The sequence below is a fragment of the Orycteropus afer genome, unplaced genomic scaffold (genome assembly GCF_000298275.1).
Source record: "Orycteropus afer afer isolate SDZICR_OR568_19922 unplaced genomic scaffold, OryAfe1.0 scaffold00015, whole genome shotgun sequence".
Lineage (NCBI taxonomy): Eukaryota > Metazoa > Chordata > Mammalia > Tubulidentata > Orycteropodidae > Orycteropus > Orycteropus afer.
The window spans coordinates 7,388,722-7,410,495 of NW_006921602.1; the positions used below are offsets into that span (position 1 = coordinate 7,388,722).

General features: G+C 40.6%; 1 protein-coding gene across 1 annotated transcript; it reads right to left on the bottom strand.

Annotated features, from left to right (window-relative positions):
• Positions 1-581: 581 nt before the first annotated feature.
• Positions 582-20,495, bottom strand: LOC103212767 (tumor protein D52-like). Its single transcript, XM_042783266.1, is given in 4 exon segments — positions 582-760; positions 763-1,227; positions 14,135-14,475; positions 20,479-20,495. Coding segments are annotated over 4 exon segments (1,002 nt in total).
• Positions 20,496-21,774: the final 1,279 nt, after the last annotated feature.

The window sequence follows — 21,774 nt, forward strand, 5'->3', positions numbered from 1 at the left end:
AATGTCACTGAAGTATACACTTTACAATGGTTAAAATGGTAAATTTTATGTGTACTAAATCATAAACAAGAAGGAGAAGAAGAAATCTATGAGAAGAGGGATTTATGCTCATTAGTATTATACCAAAACTTTCATAACTAGAATTCAGAAAAATTAAAAGAACAATCTTAGTTAGGAATCAAATACAGAGATTCAAAGCGGGGGGAGGTGGTGGGGGAGGCGGCTCTACAGAAGAGAAAGATCAAACTGCCATCCAGATCCAAAGTAACTTTGTAAAGTAAGAAAGAACTATAATAGCCTGGCAGCTTCTTAGATCATTCTAGTGAGTGTTGCCAGGTACTACAAGGTACTTCCCCCCTTTTGATAATGGTATCTAAATAAAGGATTCATAACACACATTAAAAGGTGTTTTCCAGGAATAGAGGTAAAGATATATATATATTTTTTTTAACCCACCAACTATTTGGTCAAAGGGCTATCTAAAGCTAAAGAAAAGTACATTTGATAGAAATGCATAGCAATGAATGTTGACAAGATGTGCTTGGCTCTCGCAGCATCTGGCAGTGGGTAGCAGAGGAAGGTTAGGAATCATGGATTCTCCTGTGTCTGCTCTGTGAGAGGCTCTGTAGTGGTGCAACAGCATTTGCAGTCGAGTTCAAGACTTCTTCAAAATCACCGCCAATAGGCTTGGTTCCCCTTACTTTAGGTTTTAAGTTTTCAACCTTTCCTTCAAATGATTTGAAAGTCTGGGAGTTTTTACGTCCTGCAGCTTTTTAGTGATGACTGATCCAACAGATGAAAAAGCAGTTGAAGCCTTCTGTCCAGCCTGAGATAAGGTTTTAGATGTCTTCTTGTACGCAGATGTTGCTGTCATATCTTGCCTCCCTTTGGCAATGTTCTGCTTTATTTCCTGCAGCGAACTGATTCCAAGTTTTCTCTTGATCTCTGCTAGATGCTTGCCTTTTGCTGCTAATACTTGAGACAGAGTCTGGATTTCCTCTTCTACCTTTGCAAGTTTTCTTTTCAGTTCTTCTTGCTGCTCCTCTGGCAGGACCTAGGTGCCACTAATCGTGGCAGCAGCATCTTCCCCTTCCTCCAGTACTGGGTCTGATTTTAGCAAACCACAATGCTGAAGAGTAAGTGATCCAAGTGGAGATGAATTCCCACTAGGAGACAAATAGAGACGATTTTTGTTCACTCTTGTATCAAAATGAGAAGTTTCAACATCTTAATAACAAGAAGACAAATAACCTAATTAAAACATGGGCAGACAACATGAACAGACACGTCACCAAAGAAAACATTCAGGCAGCTAACAAACATGAAGAAATGCTCATGATCATTAGCCACTAGAGAGATACAAATCAAAACAACAATGAGGTATCATCTCACCCCAGCACTAATAACTAAGATTAAAAAAAAAAAAAAATCAGAAAACAAATGCTCGTGAGGGTGTGGAGAGACTGGAACCTTCATACGCTGCTGGTGAGACTCTAAAATGGTGCAACCACTGTGGAAAATGGTATGATGCATCCTTGAAAAGCTGGAAATAGAAATACTGTATGAGTCAGCAATCTCACTACTAGGTATATATCCTAAAGAAATAAGAGCCATCACACAAACAGATACATGCACAACTATGTTCACTGCAGCAATATTCACAATAGCAAATAGATAGAAACCCTAAATGCTCATCAACAGAGGAATGGATCAACAAACTATGGTATATACACACAATGCAATATTACACAACATTAAAAAATAATGATGAATCTGCAAAACATCTCACAACATGAATGAACTTAGAGCCTATTATGCTGAGTGAGGTTAGTCAATCACAAAAGGACAAATGTTGGAGACCACTATTATAAAAAGTCAAGAAAAGGGTTTCACAAAAAAAGAAGCATTCTTTGGGTCACCAGGCATGGATGAGAAAGGGAGAGTAAACCACTAACTAGAGGGTATACACATGTTAACTTTGGTGAAGGGAGAAAGAAAAGAAGGAAGGGAGGGAGGAAGAAAGGAAAGAAAGATGAAAATATCGACAACGCAGCAAGGAGGGATAAAACCAAACCAAACTCACTGCCATCGAGTCGATTCCAACTCATAATGACTCCCATAGGACTTCTAAGGCTGTAAGTCTTTATGGAAGCAGACTGCTTCATCTTTCCCCCACAGAGCACGCTGGTGGATTTGAACTGCCGACCTTTTGGTTAGTAGCCAAATCCCTTATCCACAGCACCACCAGAGCTCCTTAAAGAGAGATAAGGAGGTGAGAAATAGAGAGAAGGTTTAAGAGATGTGAAGGATGGAATGCTATCTTTTAACATACATTTATTCACAACAGAACATCAAAGAGAGAAAAATTTGAAGAGATAATGGCTGAGTAATGTCCAGAATTGTATTCATCCTTGTTTTCTTCTTGTCTGCATCACCACCCTTCATACCACCCTTCATAGGGTGTAAGCTCCATGAGAACAGAAATTAAAGGGAAAAAAAATGATGCTTCCATTAATTTTGGTCTGGATAATTCAGACCACAATTCCTACTGAGGGCAATTAGAAAATCTGAACAGACAATGAAAACCAGCTGATTGCAGGACTGAAGAGCTAACAAGGCAATGATAAATTGTTTTTGTTGTTCTTAGGTACTGTTGAATCAATTCCAATTCATAGCAACCCTTGTGTCGGAACAAAACTGCCTCATAGGATTTTCCAGGCTGTAATCTTTCCAGGGGGGGAGCTCTGGTAGCATAGTGGCTAAGACACTTGCCTGCTAACCAGACGGCTGGCGGTTCAAACCCACCAGCCACTCCTCGGAAGGAAGGTTGGGCAATCCTACTTCCGTAGTGATACTGCCTCAGAAACCCAAGGAGGGGTCGCTATGAGTCGGGGCCGACTCGACGGCACATAACAACAACAACAACAACAATCTTTCCAGGAGCAGATTACCAGGTTTTTCTCCCACGGAACCCCTGGGTGGGTTTGAAATGCCGACCTTTCAGTTAGCAGCTGAGCACTTAACCATTATGGCACCAGGGCTACATAATGAAAAATTATAAGGCCAAAGTTAAGGAGGAAAGGAAACTTAGACATGTAAGTTTAGTATTTGATGCTGCCTTTCCCCAGTGGGTATCAGATGAGTGTAGAAGCAGGTAAGAAACCGAGAAACTAAGCAGAATATCTAACAGCCTTTTGAGAGTAGGAATCAAAAGTTGGAGTCTAAGGCTTCTTTAAGCAGGATAACTCGGTTAATTTTTCCTCATAATTTGGGTTGAGATCCCGGAAGGATATATTCTATGAACCAAAAGTAGACTGACTTTAAAAAAAACTGAAGCCCAGGTTCTAATCATCTCAAGTAAGCTAATCATAGACTACTGGTGTTCCTAGCTGCCTAACAAAATAAAAATCTTCTCTGGAAAAATACAAGATCATTTTGGATCTCAATTTTATCTGCAACTTACAAAATACAGTATCTTGTATATCATAACAGGTTGACAGTGAAACAAGACTACATGAATAAAAACCAGGAGAAACAAAAGATAATAAAAATAGATTCACAGGAGCTCCAGAAAAGGGTTCCATTCAATACAAATTTTTAAATAGTTCTCCTTAAAATATGAAAAAAAAAAAACCTTTTTATATACTGTTTTCAAATAGACAAAATTAATCTATAATGTTAGAGGTTAGGATAAAAGTAAAACTTAGTGGTGGTATTGTCTGAGAGTATGAGGAAAGTTTCTGCTGTGTTGGTAATGTTCTGTTTAATGATCTGAATGCTGGTTATATATCTGTACTAAGTTTGTGAAGTTCATCAAGACACACTTACAATTTTCAGTACATATGTGATATTTCAATTAAACATTTAAAATTTAATTCATAATAAAACAAGAAAGGCAAGAAAAAAACAAAACAGGAAAGCAAAGAGAAAATGTTAGATTTAAAGATTTAAAAAAAAAAAACACTGCAATTACATTAAATGTAAGTGAACTAAATGCTCCAAATAAAAGACAAAGATTGTCATCAAACAAACAACAAAATCCTACTATACCCTTACAAGAAATAAATATAAAAGAAAATATTAGATTAAACTGGAAAGAAAAGGGACAGAAAAGATGTACTGTGTTTCTATTGTACAGACAAAAAACAGTCCTCAAGGCAAAAAGCATTATTAAAAGGAAGGACACTGGCTTTCGGCTTGGAGGAGGTGAAGGTGCAACTTTTTTTGGTCATCTGGCACCTAGGTTCATCCTACACCAGCCACCTCCGCCATGCCAACCAAGGCCGACTCCAGTGAGATCAAAGTCATGTACCTCAGGTGCACTGGTGGGGAAGTTGGTGCCATGACTGCTCTGGCCCCCAAGATCAGTCCCCTGGGTCTGTCTTCAAATAAATTGGTGATGACATTGCCAAGGCAACTGGTGACTGGAAGGGACTAAGGATTACAATGAACAGATAAGCCCAGACTGAGGTGGTGCCTTCTGCCTCTGCCCTGATCATCAGAGCCCTCAAGGAATCACCCAGAGATAGAAAGAAGCAGAAAAATATTAAGCACAGCAGAAATACCACTTTTGATGAGATTGTGAGCACTGCCCACAGATAAGACAATGACCTTTAGCCAGAGAACTCTCTGGAAGTATTAAAGAGATCCTGGGGACTGCCCGGTCTATGGGCTGCACTGTTGCTGCCCGTCATCCTCATGACATCAGCAGTGGTGCTGTGGAATGCTCAGCTGGCTGAGAATTAAAAAGAAAATAATTTTAATAAAAGATCATTTTGTAAAAAAAAAAAAAATATAAAGAAGGGCATTGCCTATATATATCCTAACGGGGACAAAGTTATGATAAGTTCTTAGCCATAGCCAAACACCTTGAGAGAGTGAGTCTCTGGAACTTTGGGCTTGGGACCATGGTCACGGAAGACATCAAGCTCAACTGGTATAACATACTACACAAAAACATTGTTCTACATCTCACTTTGGTGAGTAGCAACTGGAGTCTTAAAAGCTTGCGAGCAGCCATCTCAGACTTAACAATTAGTCTCTCCTCGTCTGGAGCAAAGAAGAATGAAGAAAATCAAAGACACATGGAAACAACTAGTCCAAGGGGGCTAGTGGACCATGGGAACCTCAGCCTATAAGATCCTGAGACCAGAACCAGATAGTGTCCAGCTACCACTGCCAGACACTCATAAAGGGATCAAAACAGGAGATCCTGGATAGAATGGAAGAAAAATATGATACAAAACTCAAAATCATTAAAAAAAAAAAATTGGCCTGATAGAAACTGGTGAAACCCTCGAGACTATGGTCCCTAGTCATCCTTCAGGCCTGGACTTGAACTAACTCTTGGAGTTGGCTTAACTTTCAGCCAAATAATAGACATGCCTACGAGGTGAACAATTACACCAGGGAGGGACACTCCTTAGAACAACCAATCATGAGAGATCAGAGGGCAGCATTTGTCCAGAGAGAGAGTTCAGAGGCCAGGAATGCATAGGAAAGAAAGATACAGGGGAAAAGTATCCACAGGTAGGAAGTGGGAAGAGAGCTGTTACATTGTGAGGATTGCTATCAGTGTCACAAAACACAATGAGTATGCACTGCTGAATGGAAAACTAATTTGCTCTATAAACTTTCACTCAAATCACAATAAAAAATTTAAAAAATCAATTAGGAAAAAAAAAAAAAAGAACATTGCATAATGGTAAAAGATTTGATTCACCAGAAAGATAAAATAATCTTAAATTTATTTGCACTAATAACCTGAAAATACATAAAGCAAAAGTAGAACCGAAAAGGAGAAAGGACATAATCACAATTTGATTGGGATACTTTAAAATGTTTCTCCCAGGAACTGGTAGAACAAACTGTTAAAAAGTTAGAAAAACAGAAAATTTGAACAAGATTATCAAACTTGAAATAACATCTATTAAACATTGGAGTCAAAAATACAGAATACATATTTTTTCACAAAGAGAAAGTTTACTAAAATTTACTACATGCTGAGCAATAAAGCAAGTCTCGGCAACTTTCAAATAATTGAAATCTTAAGGAATATGTTCTCTGACCACAGTTGAATTAAGCTAGAATTCAATAACCAAAAAGAAAACCAAACTCACTGCCACTGAATCGATTCCCATTGGGTTTCCAAGGCTGTACATCTTTATATACTACCCCATCTTCCTTCCATGGAGCAGTAGGTGGGTTCAAATCACTGACCTTTTGGTTCTCAGCTAAATGCCTTAACCATTATACTACCAGAGCTCCTTAGAACTCAATAACAAAAAAAGTAATTAGAGTATCCTCATATATCTATAAACTTAGAAATATACTTCTTAGTTGGTCCAGAATGATTAAAGAACAAATCACAATGAAAATCAGAAGGTATTTTGAGCTGAATGATAATGAAAACATAACATATTAAACTTCCTTGTTTAGAGAGAAATGTATAAGGCTTAAATGCACATAGTAGGAAAGGAGAAAGGCTGGAAATCAGTAACCTCACTTAGTGTGGTAGTTAAGGTTGTGTATCAACTGGGCTGGGTTGTAGTTTTGTTTTTGTTTTTAATTTACTTATTTTATTGCTGTTGAGAATTTACACAGCAAAACATACATCAATTCAACAATTTCTACAGGTACAATTCAATGACATTACATTCTTTGAGTTATGCAACCATTCTCACCCTCCTTTTCTGAGTTATTCTTCCCACATTAACATAAATACATTGTCCCCTAAAGTTCTTTTGAGTTGCTGTTGTCAATGTGATCCCATATAGATGGTTCTTAAAAGAGCATAATGCTCAAAACTCAAAAAAACTCACTGCCGTCGAGTTGGATCCTACTCACACAACCCCTCCTTGAGTTTCTGAGGCAGTATCTCTACTGAAGTAGACTGCCCAACCTTCTTTCCGAGGAGTGGCTGGTGGGTTTGAACTGCCACCCTTCTGGTTAGCAGTCAAGTGCCTTAGGCACTGCACCACCGGAGCTCCTATAATGCTCAAGGCAGACATTTTTACTAGTTAAACTAAACTATTGTTTAGTTCTAAGAAATCATCTAGGCTGAGGATCCCATGGTGCACCAGTTGCTTGGACTAATTGTTTCCATGTGTCTTTGGTTTTCTTCATTATTCTTTGCTCTGGAGGAGGAGAGACCCATCCTTGCATCTAGATGACCACTTGCAAACTTTTAAGATTCCAGTCACTACTTGCCAAAGTAGGATGTGGAACAATGTTTTCGTGTAGTGTGTTATGTCAATTGAGCTTGATGTCCCCTGCAACCATGGTTCCGAGCTCACAAGTCCAACTACTTGCTCCCTCTAGCTGGCTGTGTGGACTGTGGTTTTGAGTGGCCTGGCAGCTGGCTATAGTTATTTCCCATGATGAGATTGTAATCACCTCCGTGGTGTAATCTGCTCTGAGCAGATAAGCAGGTGAAGGGAGTTATCTTAGAAGATGTGACCCGCTTCTAGTATATATGGAGAAGCTTTGGGAAAGGTCTCCAGCTTTTTGGCACATTTTGGGCCATATTGCCTGCCAATCTTGGGATTGTTCATGGGCTTGAACCAGTGGCCTGCCATGTTTCCTGCTGTTCTGGGGAATGTGCTATTTTACTGGCTGATCTTGGGTTTGTCAGCCTCAACAGCCAACAGCTGCATGAGTTAGAAGAAGGCTCAAGCTCCAGTAGACCTGGAACAAGAGGCGGAGATGAAACCCAAGGTGGAGGGGCCTTCACCCAGCTCCTAGAGCCGGCACTCTGAATTCGGACTTCTAGCCTTCTAAACTATAAAAGGGAGCTCTGGTGGCATAGTCCCTAAGGCACTTGACTGCTAACCAGAAGGCTGGTGGTTTAAACCTGTCAGCCACTCCTCAGAAGGAAGGTTGGGCAATCTACCTCTGTAGTGATACCACCTCGGAAACCCAAGGAGGGTTTGGTATGAGTCAGATCTGACTCAAGGGCAGTGTGTAAGTAAAGTAAGTAAGTAAGAGAACTAAGACACTAAGCACACACAAGAAGGAAGGAGAAAAAAAAAAAAAAAACCCTAACAAATCAAAATTTAAATTGAGATAAAATTGTTGTTTGTTGTTGTTGTTATGTGCCGTCCAGTTGGACCCAACTCATAGCGACCCTTCCTTGGGTTTCCGAGGCAGTGTCACTACGGAAGTAGATTGCCCCATCTTCCTTCTGAGGAGTGGCTGGTGGGTTTGAACCACCAGCCTTCTGGTTAGTAGTCAAGTGCCTTAGGCACTATGCTACCAGAGCTCCTTGAGATAAAATTACCATACCATAAAATTTACTCTTAGAGTTAAGGGCAACAAAAGTGAACACTATTACATACACGATCCTGCAATAATAGTAATAACAACAATTTAGGAGTGGATTATAGATAGACACTCAAGCTGAACAGGATAGGAAGATGAATGGGAATACATCCATGAATATATACAGAATTGACAGAGGCTATCTCTACCTATATATTTACAAAAAATAAATCAAACTCATTGCCATCGAGTTGATTCCGACTCATAGCAACCTTCATTAGGTTTCTGAGGTGGTAAGTCTTTAAGTAAGTAAATTGTCCCATCTTCCTTCCACGGAGCAGCTGGTGGGTTTGAACTGCCAACCTTCTGGTTAGCAGTCAAACATCTTAGGCATTACACCATCAGAGCTCCTTTTTATATATGTATATGTGCTACAAATATACTCATGAATGTAGTAGAGCACACAAACTTATATGTGTCTTAGTCATAACCAAAGACCTTAAAGTAATGAGTCATTGGGTATGGAGGCTCAGGAATATAGTCTCAGGGGACACTAAGGTCAAATGGCATAACATAATCCACAAAGACAATGTTGTACATCCTACTTTGGTGAATAGTGACTAGGGTCTTAAAAGCTTGTGAGCTACCATCTAAGGTGCAACTATTGATCTCTCCCCATCCAGAGCAAAGCAATGTGAAGAAAATCAAAGACACAGGGAACAATTAGTCCAAAGGACTAATGAAGCACGTGAAACCCAGTCTCCACAACCCTGAGACCAGAAGAACTAGATGTCCCTGGCTACACTGCTGACCACTCTGAAAAGGATCACAATAAGAGGTCCCAGATAAAATGTGGGAAAATGTGGAACAAAACTCAACATCATAAAAAAAAAAAAAGACCAGGCTTATGGGTCTGATGAAGACCACTGGAACTCTCGAGACCATGGCCTTTAAACACCCTTCAAGCTAGGAACTGAATTCAACTCCCTGATTCAACTGGTACCTAAATGATAGACCTATAAAAGTAAACAGTAATATCAGGAGGGCATGCATTCATTACAACAATTAAGCACATGAGATCAAGAGGATACCATTTGCCAGGGACAGCGCTAGGAAGGCGTGAAGGGATGGGAAGGAAGAAAAAATGGAAGGGGTGGGCATAGGGAGGAAGTGGGAAGAATGCTGTTATACTTTGGGGATTGCAATAAATGTCACAAAGCAGAATGTGTATTCCATTGTTGAATGGAAAACCAATTTGCTCTGTAAACTTTTACCCAAATCACAATTTAAAAAAATAAATAAAAACTTTTACTCTTTTAAAGTGGACAATTCAGTGTTTTTTGTTTGTTTGTTTTTTAATTTAAAACGTTGTGCAACCATCACAACTATCTAATTCCAGAGCATTTTGATCACCTCCAAAAGAAATTCTATACCCATTAAGCAGTCACTCCCCATTTGCCGCCTTCCCTCAGCTCCTGCAAATCTGCTTTTTATCTCTATGGATTTCTCTATTTTATAGAAATGGAATCATACAATTAGCCTTTTGTGTCTGGCTTCTTTCACTTAGCATAATGTGTTTAAGGTTCATCTATGTCATAGCATGTATCAGCACTTTATTCCTTTTTATGGCTGAATAATATTCCATTCTATGAATATACCACATTGGATTTATCCATTCATTAGTTAATGGACATTTGGATTTGGATTGAATTATAAATAATTCTGCTATGAACATTGGTGTACAAGTTTTTGTGAACATATGTTTTCAATTTTCTTGGGTGTGTACTTAAGAGTGGAATTGCTGGATCATATGGTAAAAAATCCTCACAACTGAACCCAGAAGCAGCAAAACAATAGATGGAGAAAAGATTGAAGTTGTCAATGACTTCATATTACTTGGTTCTACAATCAACATCAATGGAAGCAGCAGTCAATACATCAAAAGATGTATTGCATTGGGCAAATCTGTTGCAAAAGACCTATTTCAAGTTCTGAAGAACAAAGATGCCTCCTTGAAGACTAAGATGCACCTAACCCAAACCATGGTATTTTCAATCACCTCATATGCATGTAAGAGCTGGACAATGAATAAGGAAGATCGAAGAAGAGTTGATGCTTTTGAGTTGTGGTATTGGCGAAGAATGTGGAAAGTACTGTGGACTGCTGAAAGAACTAACAAATCTGTCCTGGAAGAAGTGCAGCCAGAATGCTCCTTGGAAGTGAGGACGGCCAGACTTAGTTTCACCTACTTTGGTCATATTGTCAGAAGGGACCATTCTCTGGAGAAGGATTATCATGCTTGGTAAAATGAAGGGTCAACAAAAGAGGGGAAGGCCATCAACAAGATGGGTTGACGTAAGATTGCTATGAGTCGGAGACAACTTGATGGCATATAACAATAACAATGGTAACTCTATGTTTGACTTTTTCAGAAACTGCCAAACTGTTTCCCACAGTGACTGTTCCATTGCACATTCACACCATCAAAACAAGGGTGTTCCAATTTCTCCACATCCTTGCCAACAAGTGGTTTTATTTTTTAAAATTGTATTATAGCCATCTCAGTAGATGTGAAGCAGTATTTCATTGTGATTTTGATTTGCATTTCACAAATGACTAATAGTTAAGCATATTTTTATGTGCTTATTGCCAATCTATATATCTTCTTTGGAGAAATATCTATTCAAATCTTTTGCCCATTTTTAAATTTTCTTGCTTATCATCTTGTGGTTACTGATGGGCATCCTTTATGTATTCTGAATACTGGACCCATATGGCATATATGATTTGCAAATATTTTATCCTGTTCTGTGGGTTATCTTTTCACTTTCTTGATAGTGTCCTTTGATACATAAAATATTTTAATTTTGAGAAAGTCTAATTTACCTACTCTTCTTTCGTTACTTGTGTTTTGGTTCATATTGAAGAAACTGTTGCCTAATCCAAAGTAGCAAACTTTACACCAATGTTTCCTTCTAAGAGTTTTATACTTTTTGCTCTTTCATTTAGGTCTTACATAGATCTTTGGTCCATTTTGAGTTAGTTCTTTAATATGATGTGAGGTAGGGATCCAACATAATACATTTGCATGTGAATATCCAGTTCCACCATTTGTTGAAAAGACTATTCTTTTCCCACTGAATACCCTGGCACCCTTGTCAAAAATCAATGAGTCATAGATGTTTGGGTTTATTTCTAGACTCTCAATTCTATCCCATTGATCTATATGTCTATTTTTGTGCCAGTACCACGCTGTTTTGTTTACTGTAGTTGTGTTAGGCTGGGTTCTCTAGAGAAGCAAAACCAGTAAACCTCATATATATAGAGAGAGAGAGAGAGATTTATCTTAGGAAAATGGCTTACACACTTATAGAAGCTGGCAAGTCCCAAGTTCTTGGATCAAATGTCAAGCTGAAGGCTATTCTCGACTTACACAGCTGCAGGGGCTGACGAGCTCAAGGTTGGCAGTTGGCTATTGACTCCAACGAATGATGAGTCCAAGATCTCCAGGCCAAACGGTGGATTATTCGCTCACAGACTGTTGTAGGCAGCACAACAGGATCCCGATCCACAGAAGAGTGTCTCTTTTTCTGAGGAAGTCCATAAATATATTGGAAGCAGGCCACACCCCTAGGGAAACTCCCTTTCAACAGACTGGCTGCTCAAAACATATACATCCAATCTCATCATGGGAATAACCCACATCGCAACTGCTTAAACCACTCAGAATTGTGGTCCAGCTAAGTTGGCACACAGCTCTAACTATCCCAGTAGCTTCATAGTAAGTTTTGAAATCAGGAAGTGTGAGTCCTCCAACTTCATTATTCTTTTTCAATATTGTCTTGGTTATTGAGGGTCCCTTACAACTCTATATGAATTTTAAGATCAGCTTATCCATTTCTGCAAAAAAGGCAGGTGGAATTCTGATAGGGATCACACTGAATCTGTAAATCAATATAGAGAGTACTGCCAGCTTAGCAGTCTTAAGTCTTTCACCCCATGAACACAGCCATACTTTGCATTTCACCTTTTGGGGCTCACTTGGACTAAACTTTAGTTATAGGTCTAGCAGCAACAATGGGTGGTTGGGGCAGTTCTTGAGAATAGTCAGCAAGGTATGTATGTCTTTTATGTATGTATGTCATTTATGTATGCCTTTTTAAATTTATTTTGCCAGTGTCTTATAGTTTGCAGTGTATAAATTATATTACCTTGGTTTAATGTATTCCAAAGTGTTTTATTCTTTTTGATACTATTGTGTCCTTATTTAGAAGGAGCTCTGGTAGCATAGTGCCTAAGGCATTTGACTGCTAACCAGAAGGCTGGCAGTTCAAACCCACCAGCCACTACTTGGAAGGAAGGTTAGGCGATCTTCTTCCATAGTGATATTGCCTCGGAAACCCAAGGAGGGGTCAGTATGAGTCGGATGCAACTCGATGGCAATGAGTTTGGTTTGGTTTTGGTTTTTGTGTCTGCCTTGGTTTTATTTTCCTCTTTATTCACTCAGGGCTTAGGGTTGTATGGTGTATGAAAGCTTAACAGGCAGGTATACATTGAATGAATTTAACATAAAGTCTTCCCTGGTATTCCAGCTGGAAGCCATCACTGGTCTCCTGAATTCTCACAGTTCTTTATCTCCACTTTATTAGGACCCATCTTGTTTCATATTTTCAGTTGGAAGTACTTATACAGAGAGGCAGATAGTGTAGCAGCTAGATTCAGAGTCCAGCCCTGATACTCCTAGGCTTCAGAACAGTGCCTGGCACAAAGAAAACCTAAAAGAATTAGTACTACAATGCAGGCTTATCCCCTACAGCCAGAATGAAACCAAAGTTCCTTGAGGGTAAGACTACATGTGATTTAGTTTTTGATAACTTCCACAACATCCAGCTCAGGACGTTGGTAATACATAATAATCAGAGCTAAGCTTTTATTGAGTGTTTATTATGTGCCAGACACTGTTCTAACCACTTTACATATATTAGTTTATTTAATCCTCAATTATTATTCCCATTTTACAGATGAGGAAACTGGGGCAAAGGGAAGTTAAGTAATTTGCCCAGGGCCACCCAGTAAGTAAGGTGGCTGGGATTTGAACAAAGGCATCCAAGCCTTAACAACTATAAGATTCTGTCAACTTGTGTATACACAAGTTGGGACAGGTTTATAAGATCAGAATTAGAGACAACTTAAATGTTCAATAAAAAAACAAAAAACAAACTCACTGGCATCAAGTCAGTTCCAATTCATAGTGACCCCTTTTGGGTTTCCCAGACAGTAAATCTTTAGGGAAGTAGATGGCCCAGACTTCCTTCTGAGGAGTGGCTGGTGGATTTGAACCTCCAAACTTCTGGTGAGCAGTGAAATGGCTTAGGCAATACACCACTAGAGCTCATTTAAATGTTCAATAGGGGCTAGTTAAATAAATTGTGATGTTATCCTGTATAATCTTTTTAAATGAGAATGATCTATATTTATAATATGGACACAAATAATTGCAAAAAGCTGGCTAGAATACAGTATAATAGCATGATCCTTTTCATGTTAATAAACATCTTTGTGTGCTTTTATGGATTAAAAAAAAAGTCCGAAAGGACATAACCTAAATTAATAGCAGTTGTCTCGGAGTGGTAGGATTAATGGAGATCTTTCTCCTACTTCTCCTTGTTTTCGTTTTCTTAACAATAGCACGCATTACTTGCATATAAAGGAGTGAAAAAAGCCACGTGAGGCGGTGGGAGTTACCCTGGACCAGGCACAGCGCACCGAGGGCCAGGCGCTGCCAAGCCTTGGCGTGGACGGAAAAAGTACTACCGTTTGCATAGTGCCCCCGCTCGGCAAACGCAGTCCTCCTCAAGTGCTCAACTGACCTCACCTCTGGCCTTTTCAATTTTGTGTCCAGGAGGGTAGGGAATAGAAGAGAAAATTCCTTCTAGCAATTGCGTCTGCACACTCGGATGACGTAGGGTCGTCGGCGGGGAGTGGGCACCGCCTGCTGGGCCCTGAGCCCGGAGCCGCAGGCGCCCCACGCAGCTCTGGGGGACGCCAGCGATGCCTTCAGTTTGCTGGAATGTTCCCGCGGTAGAAGTGTACTTTGTTCGAGGATGGGGGAGGGTGGAGCGGGGGCAGGGCTGCAGGGCTCTCTGGGACTTGGCGGGCAGCCAGCTTTCCGTTCCTAGGGCGCCTTGGGGCCAAGGGCGGGGGTAGTCTAGTTCCCTGGTTCAGCAGTTAAGGGTTCCGGAGGAACCCCAGGAGTCCAGTGTAAGCCTTGCCACCCACTAGTTGCATACCCCTGGAGAGGGTCTCCTAACCTCGCTGGGCTTAAATTTTTTTAATCTGTAAAATAATAATAATAATGACATAGAGTTACTGAAACTTACTCTGTGCTAGGCCTTGCTGCAAAGTGATCTGCAAGTGCTCACTCCCAACAATACTTTGAGGTACTTGCTATTGATAATAATAACGTAATTATACTATTAATAGAATAATATTACCTCACTGCTGGGGCCCTGTGGACAGCATAGATGCTCTGGCCATAGAGGGCATGCTCCAGCTTAGTTCCAGGCAGTGAAATGTACACTATTATTAATTTCACTTTAAAGATGAGGAAAGGGAAGCTCAGGGTAAGTAACTTGTTTAGGGTCACACAGCTCCTAAGTGGCCATCTAGGATTCAAACCCAGGCAGTCTGGTAAGAGCTTGAACTCTTACATCTGTAGCTACTGCCTCCCTACTGCCAGTCTCTGGAAATCTACAGTTCTACTCTGTCCTATAGAGTCACTGTGCGTCAGTATCGACACCATGGCATTGGATTGCGTTATGGTCGGCGTGCCCACATGATAGATAGTAAGAGCAGTATGTGGCTATATGCCAAATCTTTGTCTGTCCTCAATCAGTAAAGCCTACTACAAAGAAAGAGATTATCTTTTCATTTTCCCTGAGGTGATGGGTTAGAAGTAGGTAGGGAGTGGGTCCTTAGAAGTAACAACAACATTTGCATTTTTAAAACTGGGTAGCCCCTGAACCCAAAGAGGAAGATGGGAATAGGGAGTTGGATAATAACTTTGCAGTCAGTGTGATGGAGCAGGAATTGTAAGCAGAAGGGAACATAATGATAATTATCACAGAGCACTCCTTTGTCCTCAATTTAGGGCAGCTCACCTGCCCTCTGCCCTAGGAAATGCTTCCGCTGTCACCAAGCAGCTGGGCTATGGAAGTAACAATCTTGGGAGAAGGGAGCAGAACCCCAGGTGGTGTTAGATACCATCTGAGACTAATTACACCCTCCCAGCTTGAAAGCTCCTCCAATTACCAGGCAAAGCTGTCTCTGATAGTGTTTGGAGGAAGGACTGTCCTTCCAGAATAGCCCCTAATCAGACTCTAGGGGGCCACCTAGTCCACTTCCCTATAAAATACTATGACTCACTGCTGTCAAGTCGGTCCAGACTCATAGCGACCCCTCCTTGAGTTTGTTTCTGAGGCAGTATCACTACGAAGTAGATTGCCCAATCTTCCTTCTGAGGAGTGGCTGGTGGGTTTGAACCAGCAGCCTTCTGGTTAGCAGTCAAGTGCCTTAGGCACTACGTTACCAGAGCTCCTCATCCTTTCTATTGGTGGAAAATATTTGAGTTTTCCTTTGACAGGTTTCTGCCTTACACAGGTTTTCTATCTTTCACAAATTTTACTGTATAATAGCACTCACCTCATGTTGTTGTTGTTGTTGTTGTTAGGTGCCGTCGAGTCGTCTCCGACCCATAGTGACCCTGTGCACAACAGAACGAAACACTGCCTGGTCCTGTGCCAGCCTCATGATCTTTGTTATACCTGAGCCCATCGTTGCAGCCGCTGTGTCTACCCATCTCTTTGAGGGCCTTCCCCTTCTTCATTGACCTTCCACTTTACCAAACATGATATCCTTCTCCAGTGAATCATTCCTCATGACAACATGAAACGAAGTCTGGCCATTCTTGCTTCCAAGGAGCATTCCAGCTGCACTTCTTCCAGGACAGATTTGTTAGTTCTTTCAGCAGTCCACAGTACTTTCAACATTCTTCGCCAACACCACCACTCAAAAGCATCAACTCTTCTTTGGTTTTCCTTATTCATTGTCCAGCTCTTACATGCATAAGAGGCGATTGAAAATACCATGGCTTGAGTTAGGTGCACCTTAGTCTTCAAGGAGACATCATCACTTGAAAGAGGTCCTTTGCAGCAGATTTACCCAATGCAATACATCATCTGATGTCTTGACTGCTGCTTCCATTGGTGTTGATTGTAGAACCAAGTAATATGAAATCCTTGACAACTTCAATCTTTTCCCCATCCACGATGAAGCTGTTTATTGAACCAGTTGTGAGAATTTTTGTTTTATCTATGTTGTGGAGAAATCCATACTGCAGACTGTAGTCTTCAATCTTCATCAGTAAGTGCTTCAAGTCATCCTCACATTCAGCAAGCAAAATTGTGTCATCTGCATTTGTAGGTTGTTAATGAGTCTTCCTTCAGTCCTGATGCTATGTTCTTCTTCAAATAATCCCGCTTCTCGGATTATTTGCTCAGCATACAAATTGAGTAAGTATGGGGAAAACATACAACCTTGATGCAGCCCTTTCTTAATTTTGAACCATGCAGTATCCCCTTGTTCTGTTCGAATGACAACCTCCTGATCTATGTACAGGTTCCTCATGAGTACGATCAAGTGTTTTTAAATTCCCATTCTTCTCAATGTTATCCATAATTTGTCATGATCCACACAATCAAACGCTTTTGTATAGTCAATAAAACATAAGTAAACATCTTCCTGGTATTCTTCGCTTTCAGCTAAGATCCATCTGACATCAGAAATTATATCCCTTATTCCACGTCCTCTTCTGAATCCAGCTTGTGTTTCTGGAAGCTCTCTGTCAATACACTGCTGCGACCATTTTTGAATTATCTTCAGTAAGATTTTACTTGCATATGATATTGTTTGATAACTTCCACATTCTGTGGGATCACCTTTCTTTGGAATGGGTACAAATATGGATCTCTTCCAGTCAATTGGCCAGGTAGCTGTCTTCCAAATCTCTTGGCATAGCTGACTGAGTGCCTCCAGTGGGACATCTGTTTGTTGAAACATATCAGTGGGTATTCCGTCAATTCCTGGAGCCTTGTTCTTCGTTAAGTCCTTCAGTGCAGGTTTGACTTCCTCCTTCAATACCATTGGTTCTTTATCATATGCCACCTCCTGAAATGGATGAACGTTGACCAATTCTTTTTGGTACAGTGACTCTGTGTATTCCTTCCATCTTCTTTTGTTGTTTCCTGCATCATTCAATATTTTGCCCATAGTATTTTTCAATATTGCAACTCGAGGCTTAAATTTTTCCTCAGTTCTTCCAGCTTAAGAAATGCCAAACATGTTCTTCCCTTTTGGTTTTCTAACTCCAGGTCTTTGCACGTTTCATTACGGTAATTGGCTTTGTCTGCTCGAGCTGCTCTTTGAAATATTCTGTTCAGCTCTTTTATTTTATAATTTCTTCCATTTGCTTCAGCTACTCTTTGCTCAAGGGCAAGTTTCAGAGTCTCTTCTGACATCTATTTTGGTCCTTTCTTCCTTTCTTGTCTTTTTAATGACCTCTTGCTTTCTTCATGGATAATGTTCTTGATGTTATCCCACAGTTCCTCTGGTTTCAGTCATTGGTGTTCAATGCATCAAATCTATTCTTTAAATGGTCTCTAATTTCAGGTGGGATATTTTCAAGGTCATATTTTGGCTCTCGTGGACTTGTTTTAATTATCTTCAACTTCAGCTTGAACGTGCACATGAGCAGTTGATGGTCTGTGCCACAATCAGCTCCTGGCCTTGTTTTGGCCGAAGATATTGAAGTTCTTCATTGCCTCTTGCCACAGATGTAGTCTATCTGATTCCTGTGCATTCCATCTGGTGAAGTCCATGTGTATAGTCATCGCTTATGTTGTTGAAAAAAAGTATTTGCATTGAATAAGTTGTTGGTCTTACAAATTTCTATCATGCGATCTCCAGTGTTATTTCTATCTCCAAGGCCAAAGGCCATATTTTCCAAATACTGATGGTTCTTCTTTGTTTCCAATTTTTGCATTTCTGTCACCAGTGATAATCAACACATCTTGGTTGCATGCTTGATCAATTTCAGACTGCAGAAACTGGTAGAAATCTTCAATATCCTCATCTTTGGCTGTGGTGGTTGGTGCATAAATTTGGATAATAGTAGTATTAACTGGTCTTCCTTGTAGGCATATGAATACTATCCTATCGCTGACAGCATTGTACTTTGGGACAGATCTTGAAACAGTCTTTGTGACCATGAATGCCACACCATACCTCTTCAATTTGTCATTCCCAGCATAGTAGATCGTATAGTTGTCTGATTCTAAATGGGCAAAAACAGTCCATTTCAGCTCAGTAATGCCTAGGATATCAATCTTTATGTGTGCCATTTCATTTTTGACAACTTCCAATTTTCCTAGATTCATACTTTGTACATTCGTTGTTCCAATTATTAACGGATGTTTGCATCTGTTTCTTCTCATTTTGAGTTGTGCCACATCAGCCAATGGAGGTCCCAAAAGCTTTACTTTATCCATATCGTTAAGGTCAACTCTACTCTGACGAATCAGCTCTTCCCCAGTCTAATTTTGAGTGCCTTCTAACCTGATGGGCTCATCTTCTGGCACTATGTCAGACAATGTTTCAGGGATGTTCATAAAGTTTTCCAGTAATATATCAGTATTTCACTGCTATTTATAAGGTTTCCACTGGCCAATTCTTTGAGAAGTGGAAGGCCCCTTCCTTCTTCTGAGTCTGTCTAAGCCCAAAGCTCCACTGAAATCTCTCCACCATGGATAACCCTGCTGGTATTTTGCAGCATGGTGGCATAGCCTCCAGCCTCACACAACACATAAGCCACCACAGGACAACAAACTTGACAGACAAGTTCATTTCCCTTAGTTGTTCCTAACCCCTCTGCACCTGCCTACCTCAGGGCCCTGCTTTAATGTAGAGCCACAACCACGCGAAAAGCAGTCTCCAAGCTCCGGGCCTGCCTACCTCAGGTCCCTGCCTTAATATAGAGCCATCCACAAGCAAATAGAAGCCCCCTAGCCCCGGGCCCACCTACTTCTGGCCCCTGCCTTAATAGAGAGCCACACACACCTAAGTGAAAAACAGCCTCCAAGTCAGGCCCCTACCTTAACATAGAACCACAACCAAGTGAAAAGCAGCCTCAAAGCTCCCCAACTCAGGTCTAATAGACCCTGGTGGAACCACTGAGACTACAGCCCCTAACTGCCCTTCAGATCTGGAATTGAACCCACACCTGTGGTTTCCAGCCAAACGAAAGACAGGCATATGAGTTAAACATTTACCTCAAGTAGATACACTCCTTGGAGAGAACAATCATGAGAGAAAGAAGGGCTGCTTATGCACAGGGAGACTGCTCAGGGGGCAAGAGTACATGGAGGGATGGACACTGGGCAGAGGTAACTATGGGGAGGAAGTGGGAGGGGAGCTGTTGCATTGTGGTAAACTGTGGTCATTGACATGAGACAAAGTATATGTGAACTACTGTATGGAAAGTGAATTTGCTCTGTAAATTTTCACCCAAATCACAATTAAAAAAAAAAAAAAAAAAAAAGCTCCCCACCCCTTACCTCATAGGTTGTTGTAAGAATTATAGGTGAGTGTCTACTACCTAGTAAACCCTCAATTGGTGATAACTACCATTAAATCCACTGCCAATGAGTCAATTTCAACTTGTAGCAACCTTATGAGGACGAGGTAGAAATGCCCCATAGGGTTTCCAAGGCTATAATCTTTACAGAAGCAGACTGTCTTGTCTTTCTTCCAGAGTGAGTGTTGAGTTCGAACTGCCAACCTTTTGGTTAGCAGTCGAGCACTTAACCACTCTGCCACCAAAGTTTCTGATAGGCACACAGTAGGCACCAAATAAATGCTTTGCACCCGTATTCCCTCTGCCTGGAAAGCTCTTTCTCTGGATACTTCCATCACTCCCTCCCTCACTCCTTCAGTCTTTGTTAAGTCACCTTTGTGGGGCCTTTCCTGATCATCCTATTTAAATAGCACCTCTAGATTCCTTTTTCCTGATTCCTTTTCCCTGCTTTATTCTTTCTGTATCACATATCACTGTTTTATATGCTATATTATTTTTATTTATTTTGTTTATTGTCTGTCTAACCTCACCAGAATGCAAGCGCCATGAGGGTAAGGATTGCTCTGTTTTCTTCACTAATGGATTCCCCATGCCTACAACTGAGAGGAAGGGGGTGGGGGAGTAGATTCCCCTCATTCCAAGCTACTGTGACTACCAGCCTCTTAGAGAAATGCACATTTCTTTTTCATACTATTTACTAGATGCTTGGTAAATTATAAGGATGGTGGTGTAGTGGTTAAGGCATCTGGCTGCTAACCAAAATGTTGGTTCGAGCTCACTAGCCAGTCTGTGGAAGAAAGATGGGACAATCTACTTCTGTAAAGATTTACAGCCTTGAAAACCCAATGGGGGTTGCTGTGAGTTGGAATCTACTTGATAGCAGCGAGTTTAGTTTTTGGTTTTGGCATATCATAGCCCTCTTGTGATATCTCTGGTAGTATAGGTCCATTGTGCTATTTGACTTTGCAATTGTGTATTTCACCTTCCTGAGTGGACAGTAAGTTTCTAGCCTCAAGGACAGGCAAAGAAGAGGCTCAATTCTTTGTTTCCTCAGTACCAAGAACAGGGCTGAATTCCTACAGGTTTCAGGGCTCTTCAGATTTCAAAAATCTCACTTCTCCCTTTCATCCTTCCCCCCATTTTACTTTCTTCTCTTCCCTTGCTGGAGTTCACCATTAATATTAGACTTAACCACTTAAGTTTGATTTGTTGACATTTGATATTTAATTTTTTATTGTGGTAAAATTTGTCATTTTAGCCATTTACAAGAGTACAGTCCAGTGGCATCAATCAGTCTCACAGTGTTGTCCAACTTTCACCACTAATTGTTTCCAAAACTTTTTCATTCCTTAAAATTTCACCCAATGAAGAGAAGGGCAATGTACCAAATGTGAGTGACCAATATGGCAGCATTGAGGAAGAAAAAGACATAGAAAGGTACATGGGAGGTACAGACAACAAAGGTTAACCCTTTTGCACATACAGTACTGTGTTGTCAGTGAAGGCAAACATGGGTATATGGGTGGATAGATGGGTAGACAGGCTGAACTATTAGGTACATTTATGAAGGGGGAGTATATCCAAGAACCTGTATAGGGTTGGCAGACAATGGTCCTATAAGTTTATGTGAATGATCAGAATTCCCAGGTGTATAGTAGAGCCACTCCTCGGAAGGAAGGTTGGGCAATCTACTTCCGTAGTGATACTGCCTCGGCAACCCAAGGAGGGGTCGCTATGAGTCGGGTCTGACTCAACGGCACAAAACAACAACAACAACAACATAGTAGAGCTGACAAGGGACAAGGTTGTGGTCACTGCTTGGACAC